Source organism: Galeopterus variegatus, unplaced genomic scaffold (genome assembly GCF_000696425.1).
Source record: "Galeopterus variegatus unplaced genomic scaffold, G_variegatus-3.0.2 Scaffold549, whole genome shotgun sequence".
NCBI lineage: Eukaryota > Metazoa > Chordata > Mammalia > Dermoptera > Cynocephalidae > Galeopterus > Galeopterus variegatus.
In genome coordinates this window covers 245,340-269,552 of record NW_007726660.1, presented here as the reverse complement: position 1 = coordinate 269,552, position 24,213 = coordinate 245,340, and the positions used below count along the sequence as shown (strand labels likewise).

The 24,213-nt window shown below is 40.8% G+C and overlaps 1 protein-coding gene across 5 annotated transcripts in view; it reads right to left on the bottom strand.

Moving 5' to 3' along the window:
* Positions 1–24,213, bottom strand: part of MAPKAP1 (mitogen-activated protein kinase associated protein 1) — a 263,963-nt gene that overhangs the window by 58,325 nt on the left and 181,425 nt on the right. For 4 of the 5 annotated variants that reach the window (XM_008569957.1, XM_008569959.1, XM_008569961.1 and 1 more), the window contains one exon: positions 4,025–4,132. The exons of the other annotated variant lie outside the window; for it this stretch is intronic. In XM_008569957.1, coding sequence (XP_008568179.1) covers positions 4,025–4,132 — 108 coding nt within the window. The remainder of the gene's footprint in view (positions 1–4,024; positions 4,133–24,213) is intronic. 5 annotated transcript variants of the gene reach the window in all.

Below are 24,213 nucleotides of genomic sequence, written 5' to 3'. Positions count from 1 at the left end.
CCTCGGTGTTGCTCCCGCGCCTCGCTCAGCCAGTGAGCGGGAACCGGTCTGTATGTGGGATCCAAACCCTCGGGCGGGAGCGCCGCCGCGCTTCCCAAGCGGCGCACCATCCAGTGCGCCACCGGGCCGGCCCCTGGGTTTTTCTAATTTTAAACCAACTTTGCACTCCTAGAATAACCCCAACTTGGTAAGGTTATATATTATTTCAAAATAATGGCAAATTTAGTTTGTTAATGTTTTGTTTAGCATTTTTGCATCTATATTTGTAAGACTGGTCTGAGGTTTGGTAATAAGATCATGACAGCTTTAAAAATGAATCGAAGAGTGTAACTTCTTTTTCTATTCTCTGGAACAGCAGATGTAAGATTAGGCTATTTCTTCCTTAAATGTTTGGGAAAACGAGCCAGTGAAGTCATATGGGCCTAGATTTTCTTTGTGAGAAGGACTGTAATCACTAATTACAATTTTCAGAATAGTTATGGAAATCTTTAGGTTTTCTATTTCTTCTTGTGTTGACTTTGGTAAGTTGTTGTTTACTTAGGAATTTGGTTTTTTCATCTATCTACATTTTCAAAATTTTTGGTATGAAGTTTTTTCAAAATAATCTCATGTTACCTGTTTAATGACTACAGGATCTGTAGCGAACCTTCTTTTCATTCCTGTTACTATTTGTGTTTTCTCTGTTAGCTGTTTCTCTTCCTTGTTTTTGATCCATTTTATCAGAGATCTATTGATTTTATTAGCTTTTTCAAAGAATCATTTCTTGCTTTTGATGTTTCTGAATTTTCTGTTTCATTAATTTCTGCTCTTATTTATTTATTTTTTTTGTCCTTTTTGTGACCGGTAAGGGGATCGCAACCCTTGGCTTGGTGTCGCCCGCACCGCGCTCAAACAGTGATCGCACCGGCCATCCCTATATAGGATCCGAACCTGCGGCAGGAGTGAAGCTGCGCTCCCAGGGCTGCAATCTCCTGGCGCCACACTCTCCAGAGTGCGCCACGGGCTCAGCCCTTCTGCTCTTATTTTAATTGCTTCCTTTCTTTTATTCTCTAGGTTTCTTTTTCTGTTTCTTTTCTAATTTCTTAAGATAGTTCATTACTTTTTGGCCTTTCTTATTTTGTAATATATGAATTTGAAGGCTATAAAATTTCCTTGAAATACTGCTTTAGTTGACTGGCTGGTTAGCTCATTTGATTACAGCATGGCCTTGTAACACAAAGGGTTTGATTTCCCGTACCAGCCAGCCAACAAAAACAAAAAAAAACAAAAAACAAAAAACAAACAGACGACAACAACAGAAGCACACAAAAAACTGTTTTACTATATCCCACCAATTTATTTTTATTTAATTTTTAATTTTTTTCCAAAATTGTAGGAAATGCCACCAAAATTTTAATACCTAGAATTTTCACTACTTTTAGTCAAAATATTTTCTCATTTCCATTATTATTCTTTAAACCACAGGTTGAGAAGTTTATTTCTAATTTCCAAACATATCAGACTTTCCAGTTGTTTTTTTCCTTGATTTCTAGCCTAATTTCATTGTGATCAGAGAACATGTCCCATATTATTTCAATCTTTTGATGTTAAGATTTACTTTACTGCCTAAGTATAGGGTCAGTATTGGTAAATGTTCACCTGTGCTTGAAAGAAATGTGTACTCTGCAGTTATAAGGCAAAATATTCTCTGTACATATCCATTAGGTTAAATTTAACTGTGTTTTTCAAATCTTCTATACTAGTATTATTGATTTTTAAAAATGTATTTGTTCTTTTAATTACTGAGAGTTAAAATTTCCCTCCATAATTGAAGATTTATATATCTTCTCAGTAATTCTTCAGTTTTGCATTATATATTTTGAGGCATATAGGTTTAGGATTGTTAAATCTTACAAGTAAATGGAATCTTTCAGCATTATGAAATAATGATTTTTATATCTAAAAACATTTTGCCTCATGTTAACATAGCTACACCAGATTTATTTCAGTTGCTATTTGCATAGGACAGTTTTTTCATCCTTTTACTTCAAACTTTCAGTATCTCTGCTTTAGATATTTGAAAAAAATCCATCCTCGCCATTTTGTTGTTGTTGTTGTTGTTTTTTAAACTAAAACATTTAGTTCATTTACCAATACATTTGGGTTTAAATCTACTATCTTACTACATACTATTTGTCCTCCTTTTGGGATATCTACCCCTGGCAAACTCTGGTCCTTCTTTTTCCCCTTTTACCCTAGGGACTGTCAATAGCCCAGCTCAACATTTCAGCTGCCTCTGCCAGATGGCAAATGATGTACGGGCAAAAAGTGGTCCTGGGTGTTGATCTCTCTTCTTGATTCAATCTTCTCCCAGACACAGGCCATTAATTCTTTTCTATCTTGTGCTCTTTGATGACTTTAGGATGATGATTTGCATATCTTAATCAGCTTTTTAAGTTACTTTCAATGGGACAGTTGGTTAAAATTACTTAGTTTGCCTTTATTAGAAGATGAAACCCTGCATAATTTTCTAATATACAGATATAATTTAACTACTTTCCCAATGTTAAATATTAGAGATAATACTGTGAAAATATCATTATACATAAATCTTTGTTGCATTTAGGTCTCTTGCATTTCTCCTTAAGATAGATTTCCAAAAGCAGAAATATTGGGTAAAACATTTTTAAGTCTCTTGATATTTCTAACTATATTATACTAAGTGACACTATAGTTACCAGTATTTGAGAATGCCTATTTCCCTGCATTCTCCCCATCAATGAGGACTCTTTTTGAAATACCTGGCTTATTTAATAGATAAAAAGTATTACATTGTTGTTTTAAAATGTTTTTATCTTAGAGTATTGATAGGGATAAACAGTTTTACAAATGTTTACTATTTATTTGAATTTCCTAGATCATCTGAGAATCAGTGATTTTTACTTTTATGTGTATTTACATAAGGCACTCATAAGTGGTTGCAGACTGTGGGGATACAATCTTCTGTCTTTGAGAATTTGCTGCCAAATGATAAGAGCACATTTCACCTTCCTGGTGAATTTTGTGCATGTATCTCCAAAGGCTATCAGGGGCCAATGGTCTATAGCAGGTTGCTGAATTAATGAAGGGCAACCTGGTATGGGTCAGAGACACCCTCACAGACCTGATAATCCAGTGGGGGAGATAGACATCAAATAATCATTGAGAAAGACATATAATTAGAAATATATGCAATGAAGAAAATGTAGTATGGTCTATGACAGAATACAATGGGGGACCCAAATGAGGGATGAACCAGTTTTAAGCAACAGGGGACAGGGAGATCACAGGTGGCCTGTCTGAAGAGGTGACATTTAAACTGAAAAGAAGGATGAGAAAGAATTAACCAGAATAGGGGGAAATAGTGTTTGAGGTGGAAGAAATGGCCTGTGGAAAAGCCCTGAAGCAGGAATGGGAATGAACATGGACAGTCTGCTTCCATGATTGCAGTTTCATATCTCACTCGCTCCTTCAGCCAGTGGGAGTACAGAGTTGAGAGAGATGGCAAAAATTTACAACTTGGAAATTCTGAAGAGAGAATAAATGAAGTTAAGTGAAGTTTTAAAGAAGTTCCCAACAGCACTAGGAATCACTATATTACCTCCTGCTAAGGATATGCAAATGGTTAAAATTTTCTAAAACTTGATGTCTGAATAGTGATACTGACAGGGCAAGTTGCTTTATATACAAAATAACCTTTGCCTTAGAAAAGTCCTTATATTTCTAAACTGTTTCCGGGGATACTCCTAATTTAGGAAGATACAGTTTAATGAAAAAATATTAATCTCAGAGTGCCAAACAGGATGCAGACTCTCTACCAAAAGGCACAAAGTTAACCATTTCACGTTGGGATACACTTTTGGCACAAAGGCTGCAGTCTGCCTTGGGAAACAGTCACGTCCAATTTGCCTAGGGAAGCCAGGCTAGTAAGTGTTCTCAAACACACACGACTTCTAAGCACATTTGCAACGGACAAAGCAGGCACGGAGCGAGGCGGCTAACATACTGTTCTCGCGGACCAGGCAGAATTCCCACGCGCTCTGGCTCTCCAAAGTGCTCTCCAGGTCAACGGCAACATTGGGCTCACTCTGCTTCTCCAGGCGGTACTGAGGGCCTGGAAGATCAAAGGGGCAGGAGGAGGGGAGGAAGTCTGAAACAGTGAATTTAACATTTGAAAAACACCATAGAATGGCAAAAAGCTGATAATGCCTTAGGAAAATGCTGAAGTCTGTCTTGAGGGTCTAGCTATCCAAGATGAAAGAGTTTGGGTGTTTTTTTTGTTTTTGTTTTTGTTTTTCACTAAGTTTCACACACTTGTCTGTTCTATTATTAGATCTGCTTCCACTCAGTTCTCCCCCTAACCAGGTGAGAGGTAAATGGCTTTTGAGTCATGCATGGCTATACTGTTTCTCAGAAATGAGCAGGTAACCTACCCTCTCTGAACCTTTTCCTCATATGTAATGTGGGAATACTTATATCTTGAAGGATAATTGTGAAGATTTGAGGTGATATAGGAAAAACACTTAGTAAGTAATATACCTGCCTCATAAAAAGCACTCCTACAAAGGTAATTATTATTAATAATTATCATTACATAATAATCAACAATTAAAATCAGGATTAAGGTATGTTTAGAATTGTAATATAACAGTCTGAAAACTCAAAAAAAGTTTTAAAAAACAGGTGAGATTTAAAAAATAAATCTCAGATTTCTGGGTTATAATGATGAAAAGACAGTGGCTTTCTCTACTGATTCATATTTTTGTTTAAATGTTCATGAAAACACAGGAGACACAGGTTCAGTAATACTGGAAACCAGTAATACCAGCTACCCTGCATCCCACAGAGGGTTCTGGCAGATCTTAATAAAACACAGGGGCATTTTATACACTTATTCATGTTTTCTTTGTCAACCCAAATGACAATCTTATTCTTCTCAGATAACAACTAACGGGTCCAATGATCAGACTCCTGTGACTCGTTAATGGTTATTGAAAAGATTAGAGGCATAAGAAACTGTCTTATTTTGACTCTGAAAGACATGTTTGGTCAGACAGAAGCAGGTGTGAGAGGCTGAGGCTAACAGCACAGGCAGTGCGGGGCTGCGACATGTTTTCAGCGGTGGCCACTGCTGCCCATTCACACCTGGGGCTTCTCCTTCATCAGGCTGAGGCACTCCACTCACTTCCACTTGTCCTCTCCCCACGTTCTATGTTCATGTGTAGCACTGTAGAGATTCATTTCAGCTTCACAGCATATTTGCTCTTTTCTTTAATTGGTATTTCATTAGCACTTCTGCCAGTTCTCAGAGTTCTTGCATCCATTCCGTCCTCTTCACACCATTTAAAGCATATAAACCTTTACTTAATAAATACAATCATTGAAGCAAATGCGTGCTCAGAAGTCTACACAATTCCTCTAAACTCTAATACACTGTATTTAGATTAAGAAAGTATTGTGTTTTAACATTACGTACAGTAAAATTCTAATTTCAAAAATATTAAGTAAATAAAAATATGGAAACGCAGACAATTCTTATAGTCTCTGCTACCTGTCACCTGCCAGTGCCAACATTGGTCAACTAGCAGGCACATTTGTTGATGATCACTGGATGCTGGCACATTAACTGGTAGAAGTAAACACAGAAATATCATGTTCAGCTGAACTTTAAGAAATCTTAACTGCGGGACTCTTCAGCCCATCAGAGGAAAGGAAGTTATCCCTGAACCTGAAGAGCTGCTTTCTAAGACTCTGGCCATGTGTTAATCTCTGACTGCTCCCATCCCCCATACCTCCCAGCAACACAGTTCATAAGAGGCACTGACAACCACTTCTCTGAAATCAGTGAAATCTGGGTATAATACTTAGCTAAAATAATTTCATTTTTTTATGATAGCCAAAATTTGGAAACAACCTAGGTTTAGCAACAGGGGACTGATTAAATATTGTGAAATATCATGAAGATATTAAAAGAGATGCTACAAAAACATTTAATTTTATGAAACATGTTTATAATATGCTATTTTATGAAAATAGCAAATTATAGCAGAATATATGCAGGATGATTACAACTATGAAAAATTTATGTAAGAAAAGAGAAAAAAGACTAGAAGGTTATTTCTGAAATGTGAATAATGGTTATACTAGATAGTGGGATTATGAGTGCTTTTATTTTTCCTGTCTTTTTCAAATTTCCTATTACTTTTGTAATTTAGAAAACATCATATACTATATACTTAAAAGTTCTCCAATTTCTTACTATGCTATTTTTCCGAGAATATTATAATTATCATACATTGTGGCATCTCCAATGGGTATTTCACACACCACAATTTAATCCAAACCAGACATGATCTGTTTATGCAGATATTTTCATCTTAAGTAACCCTGCACATGTGTGCTCTCTGAAAGTAGTGCACAGGGTGTTGGACTTCTCAAGCTGTCAGCCCACCCAACAGCTGAACTGTATACAAGCCACCCCTTTCCTGACCACTGGAAGCCAAGGCCTGGCTGCATCTGGGGAAATTTCAGGTTGCTGTCCTGCACATTTTTTTCCCTCTGGTCTCTGCAGTTACCTGGAAACATGGATCAGGGAAACCAGGGGAGTCAGGGAGTACTAGGAAGAGTCCCTTATCCCTAAACACAACTCCTTGCCTCACTCCTAAAGCCATAAACACTATCATTTGACATTTACGTTCTTGTTTCTTGGGTCTTGCAGATATTTCTACTAAAATCAGTTTGTTTCCTGAAAGTAGCTATTAGGACCAACTTTTTGCTTGAAGCCTAGTATGCTGACGACTTTCACCTAGGACGTGCTCACTGTGTGCCAAGCACACTCTATATGTTACCTCATGGAATCCTCACAGCAACCCTGAGAGGCAGATATTATATTATTATCCCCATTTTACAGATTGGGACCCTGATGAAGTAACTTGCCCAAGATCACAAAGGAAGGAAGTAGGAAGGGGGAAATGAAACCAAGGGCCTTCTGGCTCTAAAGCTTATATGCTTTGAACCTTACTTCTTCCTGCAAACTATAAATTACTGGCCAATTATAAAGAGGCCATAGTTTATACCATAAATATAGATTTTTATAGATTTGTGAATTCATCTAGGTTCTGAATCACTTAACTTGTGGTTCCTATAAATTCAAAATGAAAATGATCTGAAATAATTTATTTGAACAAAATCTACACATATCAAATATCTCATACTATGGCTGTATTCTGGGTCCATGGTGGTACAAAGCCCCTTATAAAAACACAATCACTTTATTCTCTATCTATCCAGGAAAACCTTCCCATCTTTCCTTAAAAACATTCCTATCTATGCCCAGTTTTGTCAGTAACAAACTGTGAGTGCTATCTTCTGCTTTGGGTACTTCCTGCTCTTCCATAAAAGCTTAAGAACAACTTGGAAACCCACTTCTGAACTTAGCAAAGGATTGATAGACCTTGACTTTGGGAAAGGGAGGGTGGTTAAGCTGTAGACAAGACTCACGATCTAAACCCAAATGGAAGACTGCCTCTTACAAGTCTACATTTCTCTCTTTAATTCATGCCCAAACACTGGATAAAATATCTCACAGAGAAAGACTATTTCACACATTTTCCCCAGAAAGAGGCCAGACTGATCATTTCAGGTCATACTGTGCAATGAGAGGCAAAGTGTATTTGAGAGGCAATACAGCTTGGTGGTTAAGGGCATGGACTGAGAGCCCAAATGCCTCAGTACAAGTCTTGGCTGAGCAATTTAGCTGTATGACTCTGGGCCAACTTACTTAAGCTCGCTTAGTTTCTTCATCTATAAAATGGGGAAGATAATAGCACCTACCTCTAGGACTGTCTGAGGATTCCATGAGCTAATAGTACAGCAGTTACGACATTGTCTGAACATCAATAGTGTTATTTAAGTGTCAGCTATCATCATCATTATCACCGGACTGCAACAATACTAAGAGGTCATAACAATACTGACCATCACAGGGCCTACTACGTGTCAGGTACTATACTAGGCCTTTTCAACAGATCACTTCATTTACTCTTCAGTCACCCTAGGACATAAAGAGTATAATCCCATTTAACAGAGGAAGTAATTGTGACTTTCAGAGGCTAAATAACTTGCTCAATTTCCTTCAGGAAGTATTGAAATTAGGATTCATACCCACGGCTGCCTAAGCCTGAACTCTCTCCATTACATTACAAACCCAGTGCCTCCCTCATACCGAGTTCTTAACACATGTCTGTTGATGATAATCCAGATTATGATAACCCAGACTTACCATATATCAAACTATATTCTCCATCAAATGCTTATGTTTTGGGGCAGCTGATGTGAGAGGAAAGAAAAAAGGAGTAGCCAAAAGCCACTTCTAAAAGACAAGCTGCATGGTCAGTTTCTACAAATATACTTTTGCCAAAGAAATGATTATGTAAAATATAAAAGGCTCTTTCACACTGAACAGGATGTAGTTCTCAAGGCAACATCCACCCTTTGGAAAGAGGTTTTAAAATGTCACAGCTGCGCATGAAGCCACATGCCCTCTACTTCACAGCAGAGGGAAACACAAAAGGAAGGTTCTGGGAAGCAGTAACTCTGCAGCGATGAGAAAACCTGCTCGGGCATTCCAATGATGTATTTATTGCAGTAATACCATGTCACTGAACGGTCTAGGAACAAAATACTGCTCTGGGCACTTTGGGAGGGTTCCAAGTTATAATACTCAGGCAGGATTTTTATGGGATTTTGTAAACCTGAGGCAAACATCTCAGCACATACGTTTCAAAGAAAATCTGTAGAATCTGTTGGGTGGTGGATACGTGCTCAGTGCACTTCCTTGATCCCTTTAGCTCCTGACTGAAACATAAAAGGTTTTACACGCAATTCCTTAGCAGCTGAGAGCCAGCCGAGTTGAAATGCAATGGAAAGCAAGTGCCCGTCAAAGGGAAGCCATACTGTCGCCTCTATCACTTTACGTCTTCTTTCTAAAGACCCATGGGAGAAACTTCCTTCAGCCCTTGATACCAGGAAAAGCTGTACTTCCCTGGAGGAACTGGATTGCTTTTGTACCTTTAGACAGTTTAACATGAATCATGTAACTACTGATGCTGTGTCCCTTTCTTCTTTGCCCATCAGGAAGCACAGCATTATATGGTGCCCTGACTGTGATGACTTAGGCAAGCATTTCTGTGCCAGCTCCACTTCGGCACTCAACTTGCTGTTTAACCTTTATTTTCCTTTTCCTTTCATGTAGTTTCTTTATTGGTTCTTTTAAAAATCCTATTATAATAATATACGTATTCCAAATGCTTTCTGGACTGAGGTAGGATATAAATGAATTAACCTATTATCATTATTGCTGAACATCAGAACAAGTTTAAGAACCGCCCATGTGAGAAAAAATGATAGTCCAAGGCTGAACACTTTTATGGTTATGCCTTCACGTCAATTATTTTGCATTCAACAACTTAAAGGGATGCTTTAATTTGAAAGAGCTTCTTGTAGCCAGGAAAGCTAAGTGTGAGCAAATAAGAGGAAAGGCTGGGGTTGAGCAGAAAACCCCTGGTTTGTACCCTGCCAGGGAGTAACACTGCCAACTATGTATTCTGGGGAAGTTATTTAATCTCATTTGTGCATTTTCTCATCTGTGAAATGGGGATAACAGAACTTCCCTCAGAAGGCTGCTATAAGGATTAAATGAGACAATCTAGGGCACCCCTTAGCAAAGTGCTCAATGTTGCTAATATAGGCTGAAACAGAAAACACTGTGATGAGGTTGAGGTAGCCTATCAGCCACAACTGGCTAACAGCTCCATCAAGGGAAGGCACACTGTGGCAGGGAATGTTGCCATCAAAGTGGATGTCCATACTACTTCTACATGTGTACTGAGGTAGGGGTGAGGATTCCTACAATTCCCTAGTATCGCAGGTCCTACAAATATAGTCTAAAAATAAGTAAATATCAGAACCCACAGAACAAACCAAGAAAGCACAGATATCAAAGAATACGTGATGTTACAATACCATCCATAAATCCATCTAGCAAACATTTTTTGAGCATCAATAATGTGCCAGGCACAAAGATGAACTATCAATGATCTCTGTCCTCAAGGACGCTGGGGGAGACAGTGAGACATACTTGAGCAGATAAATTAGAGAAGAGCCTAATCAGTGCTCTTACCAAGGTAGGGACAAGGCACTGTTGGATGGAGCACAGAAGAAAGTGCAATTAACTTCAGCCTCCCTTTCCTGAGGTGAAAACACCTGAATCGGGTCTTAAAGGAGGACTTGAGCAAGGTGAAGAAGCATCCCTAATCTAAAAATCCAAAATATTCCACAATCTGAAACTTTGAGCACTGACATGCCACTCAAAGGTCATGCTCAAAGGAAATGCTCATCAGAACGTTTCAGATTTCAGGTTTTCAAATTAGGGATGCTCAACCAGTAAGTATGAGTATAATGCAGATATTCCAGAATCCGAAACACTTCTTGTCCCAAGCACTTCAGATAAGGGATATTCAACCTGTGGTGCACTCCTAGAGGGAGAAGCATGTGCAAAGGCAGGGAGGTATGGGGATACTAGTGTGGAAGAGGCCTGGGCTATAGGGGATGCAAGGGGAAGCGGGAGGCTGGGAAGCTTGGCCCAGGCTGCTGGTCAACATTTGGATTTTCTCCTATAAGCAACAGATTTTAACAGAGCAGGGGAAGAACACATTCCACTTTGTATTTTGATAAGATTCTTCTGGTGGCACTGTTGACAATTCGCAGGGAAACCCATTCGAGGCAAATTGTGCCAAGCCTTCTCTGCTCTATGGCAAGGGCTGACTGAATCCCAAGTTCCTCACTGAGCCAAAGCCATCACTGACAAGCTACGTGGTCTATATCAGAGCTCAGACCCAATACCAGCTATTCTAAAATGCCTACATTTAGTATCATATCCATAGCTTATAAAATCCTCTAGGGGCAACTAAAATCCTTTTCTGCTTGATCTTAATACAAGCACTGAACTATATTCAAGTGAAAACCACTGTAGCTTACACCTCCTCTGAGGCTCAGTTGGAGAATTCGGAATTTAAATAATAAAAAGGATCAAGTTGACATGACAATAAGGTCACATTTTAGCCTCTTCTGAGCCAGTACACAATTTGCTCTCAGTGAAACAGCCGAATATAATCAAATTAAATACAATTCCTATTACAAAAGAAAGAGCAGTGCTGTTCCAATAAACCAATTCTCCTGCCTAGTTAAACTGCAAAGCCTTCAGGAAAGGTTTTGAAAGCATGACCCATCAGTTCTAATTTTTAAAACTTATCCTTTCAGTCAAGACTAGAAAAAGGCCCATTCCAACTTTTATCTTTACTACAAAGTGCTGTTATCTTGGCCTGATGTCAGGAGCTCTATCTCTCTTTCTGCTGACAAGCAGAGACGAGAAAGATAAGATTGGAAACGAATCTCACTTCTCTGAGTAAATAAATAATCAATACTCATCTAAATGTAAATGAGAAAGTAGCCCCCTCTGATAACAGCACTCTTATCAGAGAGCCAATTTTCTTCAGACATTTGGCCTCAACCAAATCACCATCATTCAGCCCCAGCCTAATGGCAAAAAATCGTAACTAAATTGAACCGATCACCAGAGATCAACTAAGTTCGGCCTTGGCCACTTCAGGTTCAAATCTTTGGGAATGCAATTTTGCCCCCATTAACTTTCAATAGCAATGAAGAACAGACTGGTCAAGGGACCAGTCTGTGCAATAAACAAACCCCAGCAAGGGGGCCAGCCAGAAGATGAGAAGGGGTGGGTTTGAGTGTTTGAACATCACCACCACCATCATGGAAGCAAACCCCAAAACTATGAAGAGAAGGCTACTTTTGTGGGGTGGGTAGTGAGTGTTCTTTCCTCCACCTAAGGTGGCTGATACTGAGAAGACATTTAGTTCGCCTGTTAATTATAATTAAAGTTTATTAAAACAAATGTAAAAAAAAAAGAGAGAGAGATGAAAAAGCTATTATAGCTAAAAATAACCTAAGGTTCAAATGAACAATTTCCTCCAACTAATTTGTCTCAGACTTACATCTGACCCAGCAGTGCCGCACTAACCTGATTTTACTGAAAGAAGATGCCGTCTACAAGACAAATCACTTTCAAACCACTGCACTGGGGTTTCCATTTCTTTACTGCAAGACTCAATTCACTTCTGATGAGAGTATAGGGGAAATTATGACCATTATTGATAGGACAGCAAAACCATTTTTACGCAGTAGTCTTCAAGTCGACAGAAAGCTTGCACTAGACCATTAATGAAGGTGTCAGCTAGAATCAGAAATTAAAGATAAAGGCTGGGAAAGTCCTAATTTTTACAGCATGTTAAGGGCACCAGCTGCACAGAAGCAGCAGCCATTCATCCTCTTAAGAGGAACAGAGCCTAAACAAGTATGACCTGAGGAGCAGGATGTCCTGCCTGTGATTAGGAAAAGGAAGTGCTTCTTTTACGCCTGGCCTTGAAAGTTCCAAGAGCATAGGCTCTCAGTATTGTGAACTCCAAATCTTTATCAGCCAAAGGAGGACATGTCTGGTGTGAGACAGACTACTCAAAGTTTTACTATCTCTACTCCTATTTTGAGGGTCTAATCATAGAAGGTAGATGTGTGGTGATTAGAGTGTGGGCTCCAGAGTCAGAAAGACCTGAATTAAAATCCTGGCTCTGTGACACTGGGCAAGTTAGTTGATCTAAACCTTCATGGAGTAATTACAAAGATGCGTTAACAATGTCTAGCACGTTATAAGCACTCGATAAATGTCAGCTATTATACTGCTACACAAACTTGACAAAATCACCAACTTGCCATTTTTGAAAACAAGGCAAATACTGCTTCATTCCCAAACTAAAATAACGACAACAGCAACTAATATCGAGGACTTTCCTGGCCCTTAACAAATTGCTTTATGCACTTTAGCTTTCTGAATCCTTGTAAAACTCTATGAGGTAAACCCTGTTATAATCCCCACATTACAGAGGAAGAAAATAAACCGTGGAGTGGCTAAATCATGTGCCCTCAGTGAGGCCAGGACAAAAATCCAGGTATGCAATTCCAAAGCCTGTGCTCTTAACCACTCTACTGTTCTGTATCCCATGAAGAACATTATAGGTTTTGATCTTTGGGTTAAAAAAAAGAATTGTAAGGTTGAGATGACTTATCAATTCAGAAAGGAGTAAAGACGTTGGGTGGGAAACTAGCAGCAAGGAAGAGAGAGTGGGTAGTTGGTCTTGAGGGGGTCAAAACTGAGAGTCCACTTGCCCTCACAGCAGGCACTTAACGTGAACACTAGCTGCTTGCCCTGATTTTGGGGGGGAGTGGAGAGGGAGGCTCCTTTTCTAAGTTAAGTGATTTACAGAGTCACTGCCTCAATCCACAGTTCTGAAAGTGTGATTTCTTTAGGGTTTAACTATACCCATTTCTAGTCTTGTTACAACTTTTTTATTGCGATAGAAAACATTTACTGGAAATATGTTACTGCTATTACCAGGTCATAAAATAAAAAGAAAAATAGTTTATGTATTGCCATCATTTCCAATCATCAATCAGAAAGTGCCAAGAGGAGGAAAGGAAAGGGCATACAGCTGAGATTTCCTTCTTTGTGTAGAAGAAAATGCAGGAGCATCATAATTCTTTAGAACAAATTTCTTCTTGAATACCCAACCTCACAGATGGGCTCCCAGGAGGAGCAAGGAGGCACCCTTTTGGCATATCCCCTCCTCTCTGCAGCCTTGCCTGAGTCTCTGTCAGAATTAAGAGCTCTTTCATCCCACCTTCCTTGGGACCTTCTTCTCACAGTGCACTGAGCATGCTGGATTAGAAGCAATTATGTCTATTTGTCATTCCCTCCACCCCATTATCAGGGCACTCTTTGAAGACGGAGGTGGGGGACTCACTAAAAAACTCAACTGTTTATTCCCAGGGCTTTAACAACAGGCTCTTTGTTTGTGCTCAATAATCTTTGTTAAACAGAATGACTTAACAAGATGGCATTTAAAATCGAACAACTCAGCAATCCACTTCTATGAGCCTATCCCAAGAAATATCAGCCCAAGTATACAGTGATGTATGTTCAAAGATGTTTACTGCAGCACTGTTTCAATATCAAACGTTGCACACAACCTGAATGTTCACCAGTAGGAAACCAGTAAATAAATTATGATATTTCTGTACACTGGGATGTTATGCAGCTGTTGTAAAAATAAGCTAAGTTAATAAGACACAGGAAGATTTCTATAGTACACTTTAAAAATTCTAAAGATATAGAATATGTAGAATGTGCTTACACATTAATAAAGTAGAACCCCAATTATGTGCATTTATATGTTTGTGTGTGTGTGTGTGTGCGCGCATACATTTGTGGAACACACACAATCTGAAAGGATATGAGTCAAACTGTTCTCATAGTTGCTCTGCTAACTACAATCACCGCTGGGGTATAGGATGGGGTAGTAGGCAAAGAAGGCAGCTTTTGCTTTTTACTTTACAAATTTCTATGTTTGGGTTTTTGACAGTGGACATATATTGGTATTACTTTTGTCATTTTAAAGTCCAATTTTAAAAACTGAGGTTGAACAATCTTAGAGATTATTCCATCTAGCACAGTAGGGGGCTGTGGCCCCTGGAGCCTCCTCTCACTCGGTCTGGCTCCTCTCTGATCCTGTGAACTCAGTGGCTGCTGGAGGAGACACACGTAAGCAGTTGGGGAGCCAGTAACTGAAATGGAAAAAAGTCTGTTCGAGGACTCCTAAGGTCCATTGTTAAGCCATAGGGTGGATCACAGAGGCTTCCAGAGCTGCTCAAAGGAGGTGGGCAGCAAAGGTGAAGCACTGGAGGCCAGGCTGCTGGCACCCAAAAGGTGTTCACAGAGGGAGGCCATGACTGCAGACCAAGGGTCAGCTTTCCATCTGCTGCTGTATCACTCCAGTCTGGACAACTATGCCTGCCCTGTTCTCTTCATGGATTCTACATGGCGCTGTGGAAAACAAAAAGGGTGAACCTGTACTGTCTCTGACTGGCCTAACTGGCCTACCTCTAGGGCAGTTCTGATGCCCTCCACTCAGGCTCTAAGACAAGAGGTGGTGTGTCAGGAGTCCATCCCTATAGCCTGGGGATAGGGAAAATGTCTAGATTTGATCCCTGTCCTAAGCTTAATGTGGTATGTGTCTAGGGAGTACTCTGCCAATTTTGCTGACCCCAGCACATTTGAGACAGTATAGTATAATGTTTATAAACCAGACTGCTTGGGTTTGAACGCCTAGCTCCACTACTTACTAGCTGTGTGACCATAGGCAAGTTACTTAACCTTTCTGTGCCTACTTTCCCATCTGTAAAAGGGATAACAGTACCTATCTCTTAAGAGTTGTTCCAAGAATTCAATGAATCAATACAGGTAAAGAGCATAAGGAGAAGGATGCCCAGTCCACAGTCTGCACTAAGTGCGTAGCTTCAGCTGCTTTGTCCCTATGCCTCGGTTGCTGCTTCTGTTTTCTAAGCAGCACTCAGAGAGAGAGGGGTCTCTGGTTCTCCAGCAGGGGCTGGAATCTCTGGGGGTCTGCCACTCTAGTCTCATCTCCCTTCCCTCTAATGATGCAGTCATCCAGAAACACTCTCCAGACCATGCTGTTTCAACTCTCTGTGCCTTTGCTCATACGTCCCTCGGTCTAGAACAATCTTCCCTCTGTTTCACTTCTCTAGTTCATGTTTTCTCCCACTCAAGGAATCAAAACTCTGCTTAGATGCTGCTGCCTCTGGAATTCTTTATGCATCCCATACTAAAAAGACCTCTTGTACCAGGTATATACAAGTTGAGGGCAGAGAGCACTTTTCAGCATCTCTGCATTACTAGGACAGCCTCAGCACACAAGTGTGTTTTGTGAATATTTGGCAATGAAACAAACCCAGCCTGGTTGCCTAGCATCCTGATCACCTCTTCCTCCAAAGTGGACATGGTGCTCCACCTCCATCTGACTCCAAATGTCCCCACTCTTTGGATACTCCCAAAAGTGCCCCACTTTGACTGGGTTTCCCGGGGATAGAAGGAGCTTTTGTGGATCCAGCTGACTCACCTGCACACTGGCTGGAGAATGGAAGACGACCACTGTCAGGGGCCCGTCCCTCCTCTCAATCAGTCTGGTTCCCTCATCTAGGCCTGCCTTCTCTCACCACAGCAACCTATCCCAACATGTCTCCTACCAGAGTTATCTGAGCTACAACACACAGGCCTAAGTAGAACCCACTCAACATCAGAACAAGAAGAGATAAGGCATAGACAACTAAAGACTTCAAAACTCAGAGAAGGCTAGAAGCCACTGGATGCAGCCTCCTACACACCACTGCAGGCAGAGTGAGCTAGAAGAGGCAGACACTTCACTACCATGAGGAATGCTAACAGTCTACAACCTGTCACTACGCAGCCAGTGTCAATGTACTTCTCTTTGGAGAAAGGAGGCCTGATATTACTTGTAAAAAAGAAATATTTTTTTCCTCCTTCAAATCCAGATATCACTTGCTAGAGAGGATGGAAACCTTTAACACTGTCCCTCAGCATTCAATTTTTCAACCCAATCTGTTTCCCTTAACTTGAGTCACTGTGACATTACGAAATTTTACGTACAGTTATCTGTTGCTCTGTAAAGAAATACAGATGGTTTTTGTAGAAATAAACAGTCATTTATTTTAAACAATTGTAAAATAGTTTATGGAAACCGGTGGGGTAATGCATTCAAATAAATGCCAAAACTGGTTGATGGGGAGCCAGAGCGCTAAATCACACTGCTGAGGAATTCAGCTGTAGGGAACAGATAGTAAATCCAGAGTGACAGAATTTCCCGTGATGGCAAAGGTTTCTGACATCCAGTCCAGTACTCAAAAACCACAGCAGTTCAAACCCATTTTCCTTAACACAGTCTTGACAGCCAGTGAAATTAGTGAATTTAGTCACAAGCATCTAAGGACAAAAACAAAAGAAACAAACAAAAAGGAGATTTCATTTGTCCTCAGCCTTCTCTGAGCTACATAAAAGCAGCGACTCCAACCAGAGTCAATGGAGAGCAAGCTTAGGGCTGTTTTCAATCATCAGACTTTGTTATGATACACTAGAATCTAAAAACTCTCAATCAAACCTGCTTATGTCAGAGACTGGCCTGGGTAAACCACATCTTAGTCTCCTCTGTAAAATGAGGATATCAGCTGTATGTACCTGGACCGTCTGTTGAGCAGATTCAGTGAGGCACCAGAAGTGACAGTGTTCTATGAACAGCTTGATGCCAGCAGCCGTGGTGGGAGGGGTTCTAGCCCTAGGTGGGACAGTAGACAACAGGATCTCTTTGGGGCTTCCACTAACTTTCCAGGGAAGCACCAATGGCAGTGAATGGCTTGGGCCCGCCTTTGCAGGAACAGAGAGAACTTCAAGCCCTTTTTTGCTTCTAGTTTTATAGGACAATCAGCTATAAACTTATTAACCTTCCCTTCTCAAACCAGCTCCTTTTCCTTGTAATTGGGTTTTTAATGATGACACCATAATTCTCCCAATGAACAACTGAGTGAATTCATCAAACATTTACCAAACTCCTACCATATGCCACACCTGGATCCAGGTAGGCACTACAGAAGCAAAGATGAATAAGACTCTGATTCTGGCCTCCAAGGACTTGGCATAGTGAACAAGCACTCACACATTTGGAACACTTCTTAGCCTCTTTCCTTGTAGTTGACATTAAATCAGCTCCCAATTCTGCAGACTTTACCCATTTAGTAAGACTCCCTTGCAGTGCTTATCATGCAGCCCACAGTAATGCTCTTCCAACCATCTCCTGGCTTCCAGCCACCCACATTGTCAGGGGGTGCTCTCTAGAGTCAAACTTCTATGCTAAAGATCTTTTCACGACATCCCCCCGGACTACCAAATTAGATGCAAACTCCTCACCCTACTCTCAAGGGCTTCCATCCATTCTAATTTCTTGTCCAGCTATGTCCTCTGTGATCCAGCCAAACTGGTCTCCTCACTGTTCAGTGCCTATACTTCAAGGTTTCCTACCACCACGTCATTGCTGTGCCCTTCCCTGTACCCAGACTGCCTGCTCCTCTAGTTTGTCAAATCACTCCGTCCTTTATGGTTATGCACTAGGTCTTATTTGCTCTCCAACTGTTAGCACCTGCTTTTCTCCTTTTGACCCACATGACATCAGGCACTAGAGATTCCCAGACTGGCCTCCTTCCTTTCCTCACAGTAGGGAAAGTTGTACCACTCAATATCACTCTTACCTGCAGGCTCTTGTTCCAAGGCAAGAGGATTTCTACAATCACAGGCCAACCAAAAACAAGGCTTCCTTTTTTTCTGAATCTGGCCTTGGTCTTCATGTCTCATTCAGATAACTGCCCTTGCCCCTGGCCCAAGCCTACCCAGAAGAACCCTGCCCTCAGGCCTGTTGCCCTGCTAGGTTGTCAGTGTGCCTCTCTGAAAATCCTGCCATCCCCTTAGACCACCTGCTTGCCTGGATTTCCTTGTGCATAAATTATACACTTAATTTATCTGAATTCAACTACACTTGCTAGGTAAAAATAAGGAAAAAAAGAGGGGGAAAGCTGACCAAGAAAACAATTTAAACCATTTGGAGAATTCCACTTGCCAGTACTCTAAGTGACTGAATGAGCCCCAAGAGTGTGAGTAAGGAGTCTTATTCATCTTTGTGACTAAACAACTTGGTAAATACCTGATGAATAACTAACTGAATTAATTGGGTGGATGGTGGTATCTCAGTTTTCTAGCCTCTTTTGCAGTGTGAGTCTTTCTGGGCCAAGTCTGATTTTAACATTTAAAGATATGTATTTTTAGCTTTCATTTGTTCTAATATTAGAGGAAAAAAGCTAACTGGGTGGATTTAGTGAGAAAAATTACAGTATGTTAGCCTCTAACAGGCATTTTTAAGGGGATTTTATTTTTCTAGAGGTAATTTTGACAATGGGATTTTTGCTCACCTGCTGCCTTTGTGAGCTAACCCGTAAAGAATGTGGCTCTCTGTACAGCTGTCCCTGGATGCTAAGCATCATCTGCTTCCCTGCTGCTTGATGCCAGGACCTGCAGTCCCCCCTTCAGTCCTTGTGGTCCCCTTCTGCTGACTGCCCATCTGCCCTGTTCCCTGTTGCGTGGGGCCATACACTCCAGAGACTGGCTTCCCCCTGCCAACAGAGTGCCTCTCTGCCCGCCCCCTATCTCCCTTCTAACAACCACCGTACCAACTGGGGTTGTGTTTCAAATCAAGACACAAGCCTTAGTAAGCACTTTTCTTATTGTAAGTACTCTGTCCAGCTCTATAATAGACATTTGGGCTCTTGCTTCAGTATCTTCCAATAGATTGGTAGGACCTTAATGGCAGGGCTCAAATCCTAGTTCCACCAATCCTTAAGACCTTGGGAAATTAATTAAGAGTTCTAAGCATCATTTCCTTATCTCTAAGTTAGGTATGAAGATAATTTCTAACTCACATAGTTATTGTACAGATTAAATGAGATAATAATGCATGTAAAGCACTTAATCCAGCACATAAGTGCTCAATAAATACCAAGTACTTTTACTGTATTGATACAATTTTGTACATTTTGTCATGTTCAACTATCAAGCTATGAAGAAAAAGCTAAATTGTATATCCTGTTTTATTTTAGGCCAATTGTGACTTGTAACCTAAGATGTTAAAATTTGCTTCTTTGTTCTACAAACAAAACAAAAGGTAAAAGCAATGGAAAAAACGGCAGAAGAAGAGGAATGGCTGCCAGCCCTTTTCCTTTCTGGGAGTTTTCTCTCTTAGATCTGTTATCTGGGAGCTGGGCTGCCCTGCTGGCTTTCCATTTGCCTTGCTAATAACAGTAAATCCAGCAGCTTCCACTGCAGTTCCTGTATCCTTCAGCTGACTCCCAGGCCAATCAGCATTTCCTCTCTGCTAATGTCAGATGTTCCCTGGGAAGTCCTGCTGAAAAGAAAATTTATGGCTTAAGTTTCTCCTGCTTTTTAACCCTTTGGCATATCCAGCCACAGATGCAGGGTGCTCCAGAGGAATGCTAGGTCATTCCTACATGTGCACCCCTATGTTCTCACTGATGCTTTGATACTCTGACAAGGGGCCTCAGACCCCTGGAAAAGCTCAAATGAGCAGCTGGGCAGACAGATGCACACATTCTGGGCTGTACTAATGTGGACTAAATTTGAGCTGGGTTCCTTAGCAGCTAGTGTCTCTCTTAAACTGTGACTCAAAGCAGTCATATTCACAAAAAACCAAAGTGTTATATCACAAAATTGTAAGTCTGACTGGGTCTCATAACTGAAATTGAAAGGAGGGGGACAGGACTAACATTTATTGAGTAGTAAAATAGTAACAGCTAAGACTTATTGGGAGCGTGGTGCTTTGCATGGTTCTCTATTTAATTCTCACAACAATGCTATGAAGAAGATATTATTATTATTATTATTATTACTTTCACTCACAAATGAAGAAAATGAAGTCCAAACAGGCTAAGAAACTCACCAAAGAGCTAGAAAAAGTAACAGGAGCAAGAGTGGAACCAGGAAGGTTTTTCTAGAACCCAGGTCTTAACCTCCACAGTTAACACTACCAACCAGAAGCCTATGATCTAGCTGGGACCTTATTTTACTGAAAAGACTAAGGCAAAGAGCCCAGAACGGAAGAATGACCCGACCAAGGTCACCCAGTGAGTTGCGGTAGGTAGGGCCAGCTTTAAGGTAAAAGAGGAAGTATGGTCCTCTGATCCATAACAGCCACCCCCTGAAATAAATCCTGCAAGAGCTGCAAAAGAGGAGAAAGCACTGATTCAGGCTTTTGGGAAACAATGGGGTGGCACTCCACCATCCCTTCAGCCAAAGAGGAGGACAACGACCGTCTGCTGAGGCTCAGGCTTGCTGGCAAAGGTGGCAGTGGCACAGCAGCCACTGCCAGGCCCTTACAGACCTTATGTTCTTGGCACAGAAGGGTCTCATAACAGGGTTTTTATTTCAAGTAAGTTCGAGCCTTTTGGGATGTCTACATTCTAGCTCAATGTGCTTTTCTATGACCTCTTTTCTACCTCTTCACAGAAGTTAGATGGTATACTTAACCAGATTAGTAGATCCAGTAAACTAATTTTTGCCCCAATTTAAAAAGAAAAAAGAATGTCAAAATGTACATGTGACAGCTGTTTGGGACTCTAATATTATGAAAAAGCAGCTGTTTTCATTTATATTTGAGGTATTAGTCATTCTTAGAATGGGACAGAGCATTCAGCTAGCAGCTCGTGCATTAACCTATGGAACATACAGGTCACAGAGACAAAATGTTGGCAAAATCACAATTTAATGGTTATACTCATGTAACATTTTGGTCTCAAAAAGTTTGGAAATGTTTATAATGGGAAGAAACTATTTAATAATGATGTTCTCATATAAATTTGACATCCAACATGATGAAATAGATGGTAGCTTTTAGGAGAAAGGAAGTTTCATAACAGAGAAGGTCCCTGTAAGTAAGGGAAAGAAAGAGAAATCTTTCTAAGCTCTAGAATTTGAAACGAAGCTGTTTTCTTTTTACAAATTTTAAAAATTATTTTTACTTTAATCAAAGTAACATATAAATAGTTTTAAAAGTAAACAGTACTATAAGTTCTATGATGAAAAACAGCAATTCCCCACCCCAGCCCTGAATCTTTCCTCATAGGCAATTAGTTTAAGCTTTTTTGGTTATTCTTTCTGGTATTCACTTTCATACTTTTTATTAGCATTCCTATTCAGCTATTTAAAAATTATTATAAATATCAGACCATATCTATTCCACTATAGATGAGGATTTAGTGCATGTTCTCTCTCTCTCTCTCTCTCTCTCACACACACACACACACACACACACACACACACACACACACACACACACACACACACACACACACCCTGCCTTTTACTTCTGTTCTTCTGTAATACAGTGTGTACAGTAGCTTCGTCTTGCTGGGCACCCTTACTTGACTATCAATGCTTAAAATGTCTGTTTTGGGTATACTCCTCTGGCTCCCCGAGTACTCTGAGTGATCCGTATCACTATGAGAACCTGGGCAGCAGCACTAATTTCAAATGATGTGCATCACTTTTCATTTTAAAGACATTTACACTTTCATTCAATGAATTAATTCTCTGAGGAAGTGTGATTTCCAATAAAAAAAGTGCAGTGAATCCGTTCGTAAATAGAAAGTGGTGGCCTCAGGCCTGAGCTGGTAGGGAGTAACGCAGCTATGGGCCGTGGATTGGCTTCACTGTTTACTAGTTCATGGTGCTGGTAAACCAAAAGGAACCCATGCCTTTCCACAAGGAGCTTTCATTTTACTCAAATTAAAGCTCAATATCCCTCTCCCAAAGGAAAAGGAGGGATTCTCACTCTTTTCTTTTGCAAAGTAGTCACAAACATCTGTAAACATGAATATACTAGGGAACATATTGGGGACAAGCCCATGGTGCTTCTACTGCAGGCCAAGTGGCTGAGGGACACTGTTCTCTCTAGCAGCTTCCAAGGCTGAGACATGGCCTGTCCTTCTTAATGGCTACTGTTGACCCAAATGGAGTCACTCACTGCTCATGAATTCACCCAGGGCTTGCTGCCCTGTCCACTTCTCCCTGCATCAGGGAGGAGTGTTGGTAGCGCAATTAGAATACGCATGGAAGGGCCGGCCTGGTGGCGCACTGCTACAGTGCGCCACTTGGGAAGCGTGGCAGCGCTCCCGCCGAGGGTTTGGATCCCACATACAGACCGGCCGCTCACTGGCTGAGCGAGGTGCGGGAGCAACACCAAGGGTTGCGATCCCGTTGCTGGTCCCGGTCCGGTACGGGCGCAACACTGAGGGTTGCGATCCATTGCCGGTCACGAAAAAAGACAAAAAGGAAAAAAAAAAAAAAGAATATGCATGGAAATAAGTAGAAAGACTGAGGTAATGCCTGATTCTGAAAGCAAGAGAGACTCTTTTCAGGAAGGGAACTCACGAACCTGAGGATTTGAAGAAGTTCTTTCTGTCAAAAAATGCAAGCACTAATCAAAGCTGGGAAGTGAATATCCCTATCAAAGGTGTCTTGTTGGTGTGTTTACATTTTATGGACCATCTCCTCCATTAGAAGCTCTCTGAGAACAGGCAACTGTCACCCTTAGTCACTGCCTGGAACATAGCAAAGACTCCATAAATATTTATTGAATGATAAGTTTGGTTTTGAACACACTGTACTTGAGAGATCTGCATGATGCTCAGGGTTTTTTAGACTTCAATCACACTTTAATTCACATTGTTCTGCTATTAAATGTAGTGTGCATCACCAGCACCACAGGCCTGCCTGGGGCCCTGAGGTCTGGAGCCGGAGACTGGACCCTCCTCCCACAACCAGGTACACTGCCAGTGCCACAGGGCCCACCTGGGGTCCTGAGGTATTGGAGATGGGAGCCACCAGCAACTAGGTAAGGAGCATGCCAAAAACATCACCTCCATTTGGGTGGTCCACCACAGCCACTGCAATAACCATGGCTGCTATGAAAGCAGCTAGATGCCACAACCACCGTGCAGATGGTCCACCAGCCACTGGAGTGCATTGACACAAGGAGAGTCTCCAGCAGAGACCAAAGAAAAGATGTCCCTCTCTGCAAAGCCCATTCCACAGAGACAGAAGAAGCATCTGCTCTACGATCATACTGGGGGACCTGAACACACCACTCAGCATTGGACAGATCATCTAGGCAACAAATCAACAGAGTAACCATTACTCTTTCAGAAGGAGAGAAGAAATCTAGGGTTATCAGAGGTGGGAGGGGGTAGGGAGAGGGGGATGGGGAGAGATTGGACAAGGGGCATAAAGAATAAGTACAATTTGTAACAATACATATGCAAGTAATATTGATTTGATCAACATATGTTAACATTGAACCCCCAAAATATGTATAATCAATTATGATTCAATTAAAAATGTAGTGTGCAAAAAAAAAAAAAAGAAAAGAAAGAAAAGGAAAAAAAGGAATGCTGAAGTTTTACCATGATTTGATATTTCTATGATTATGTGGTGACAGTTTCCGGGAAGATTGAGGACTTCCAATAGACTACCTCGTATCTTTTGCAGCACTTGGGCTTTAATCACATCTCACTGACTTT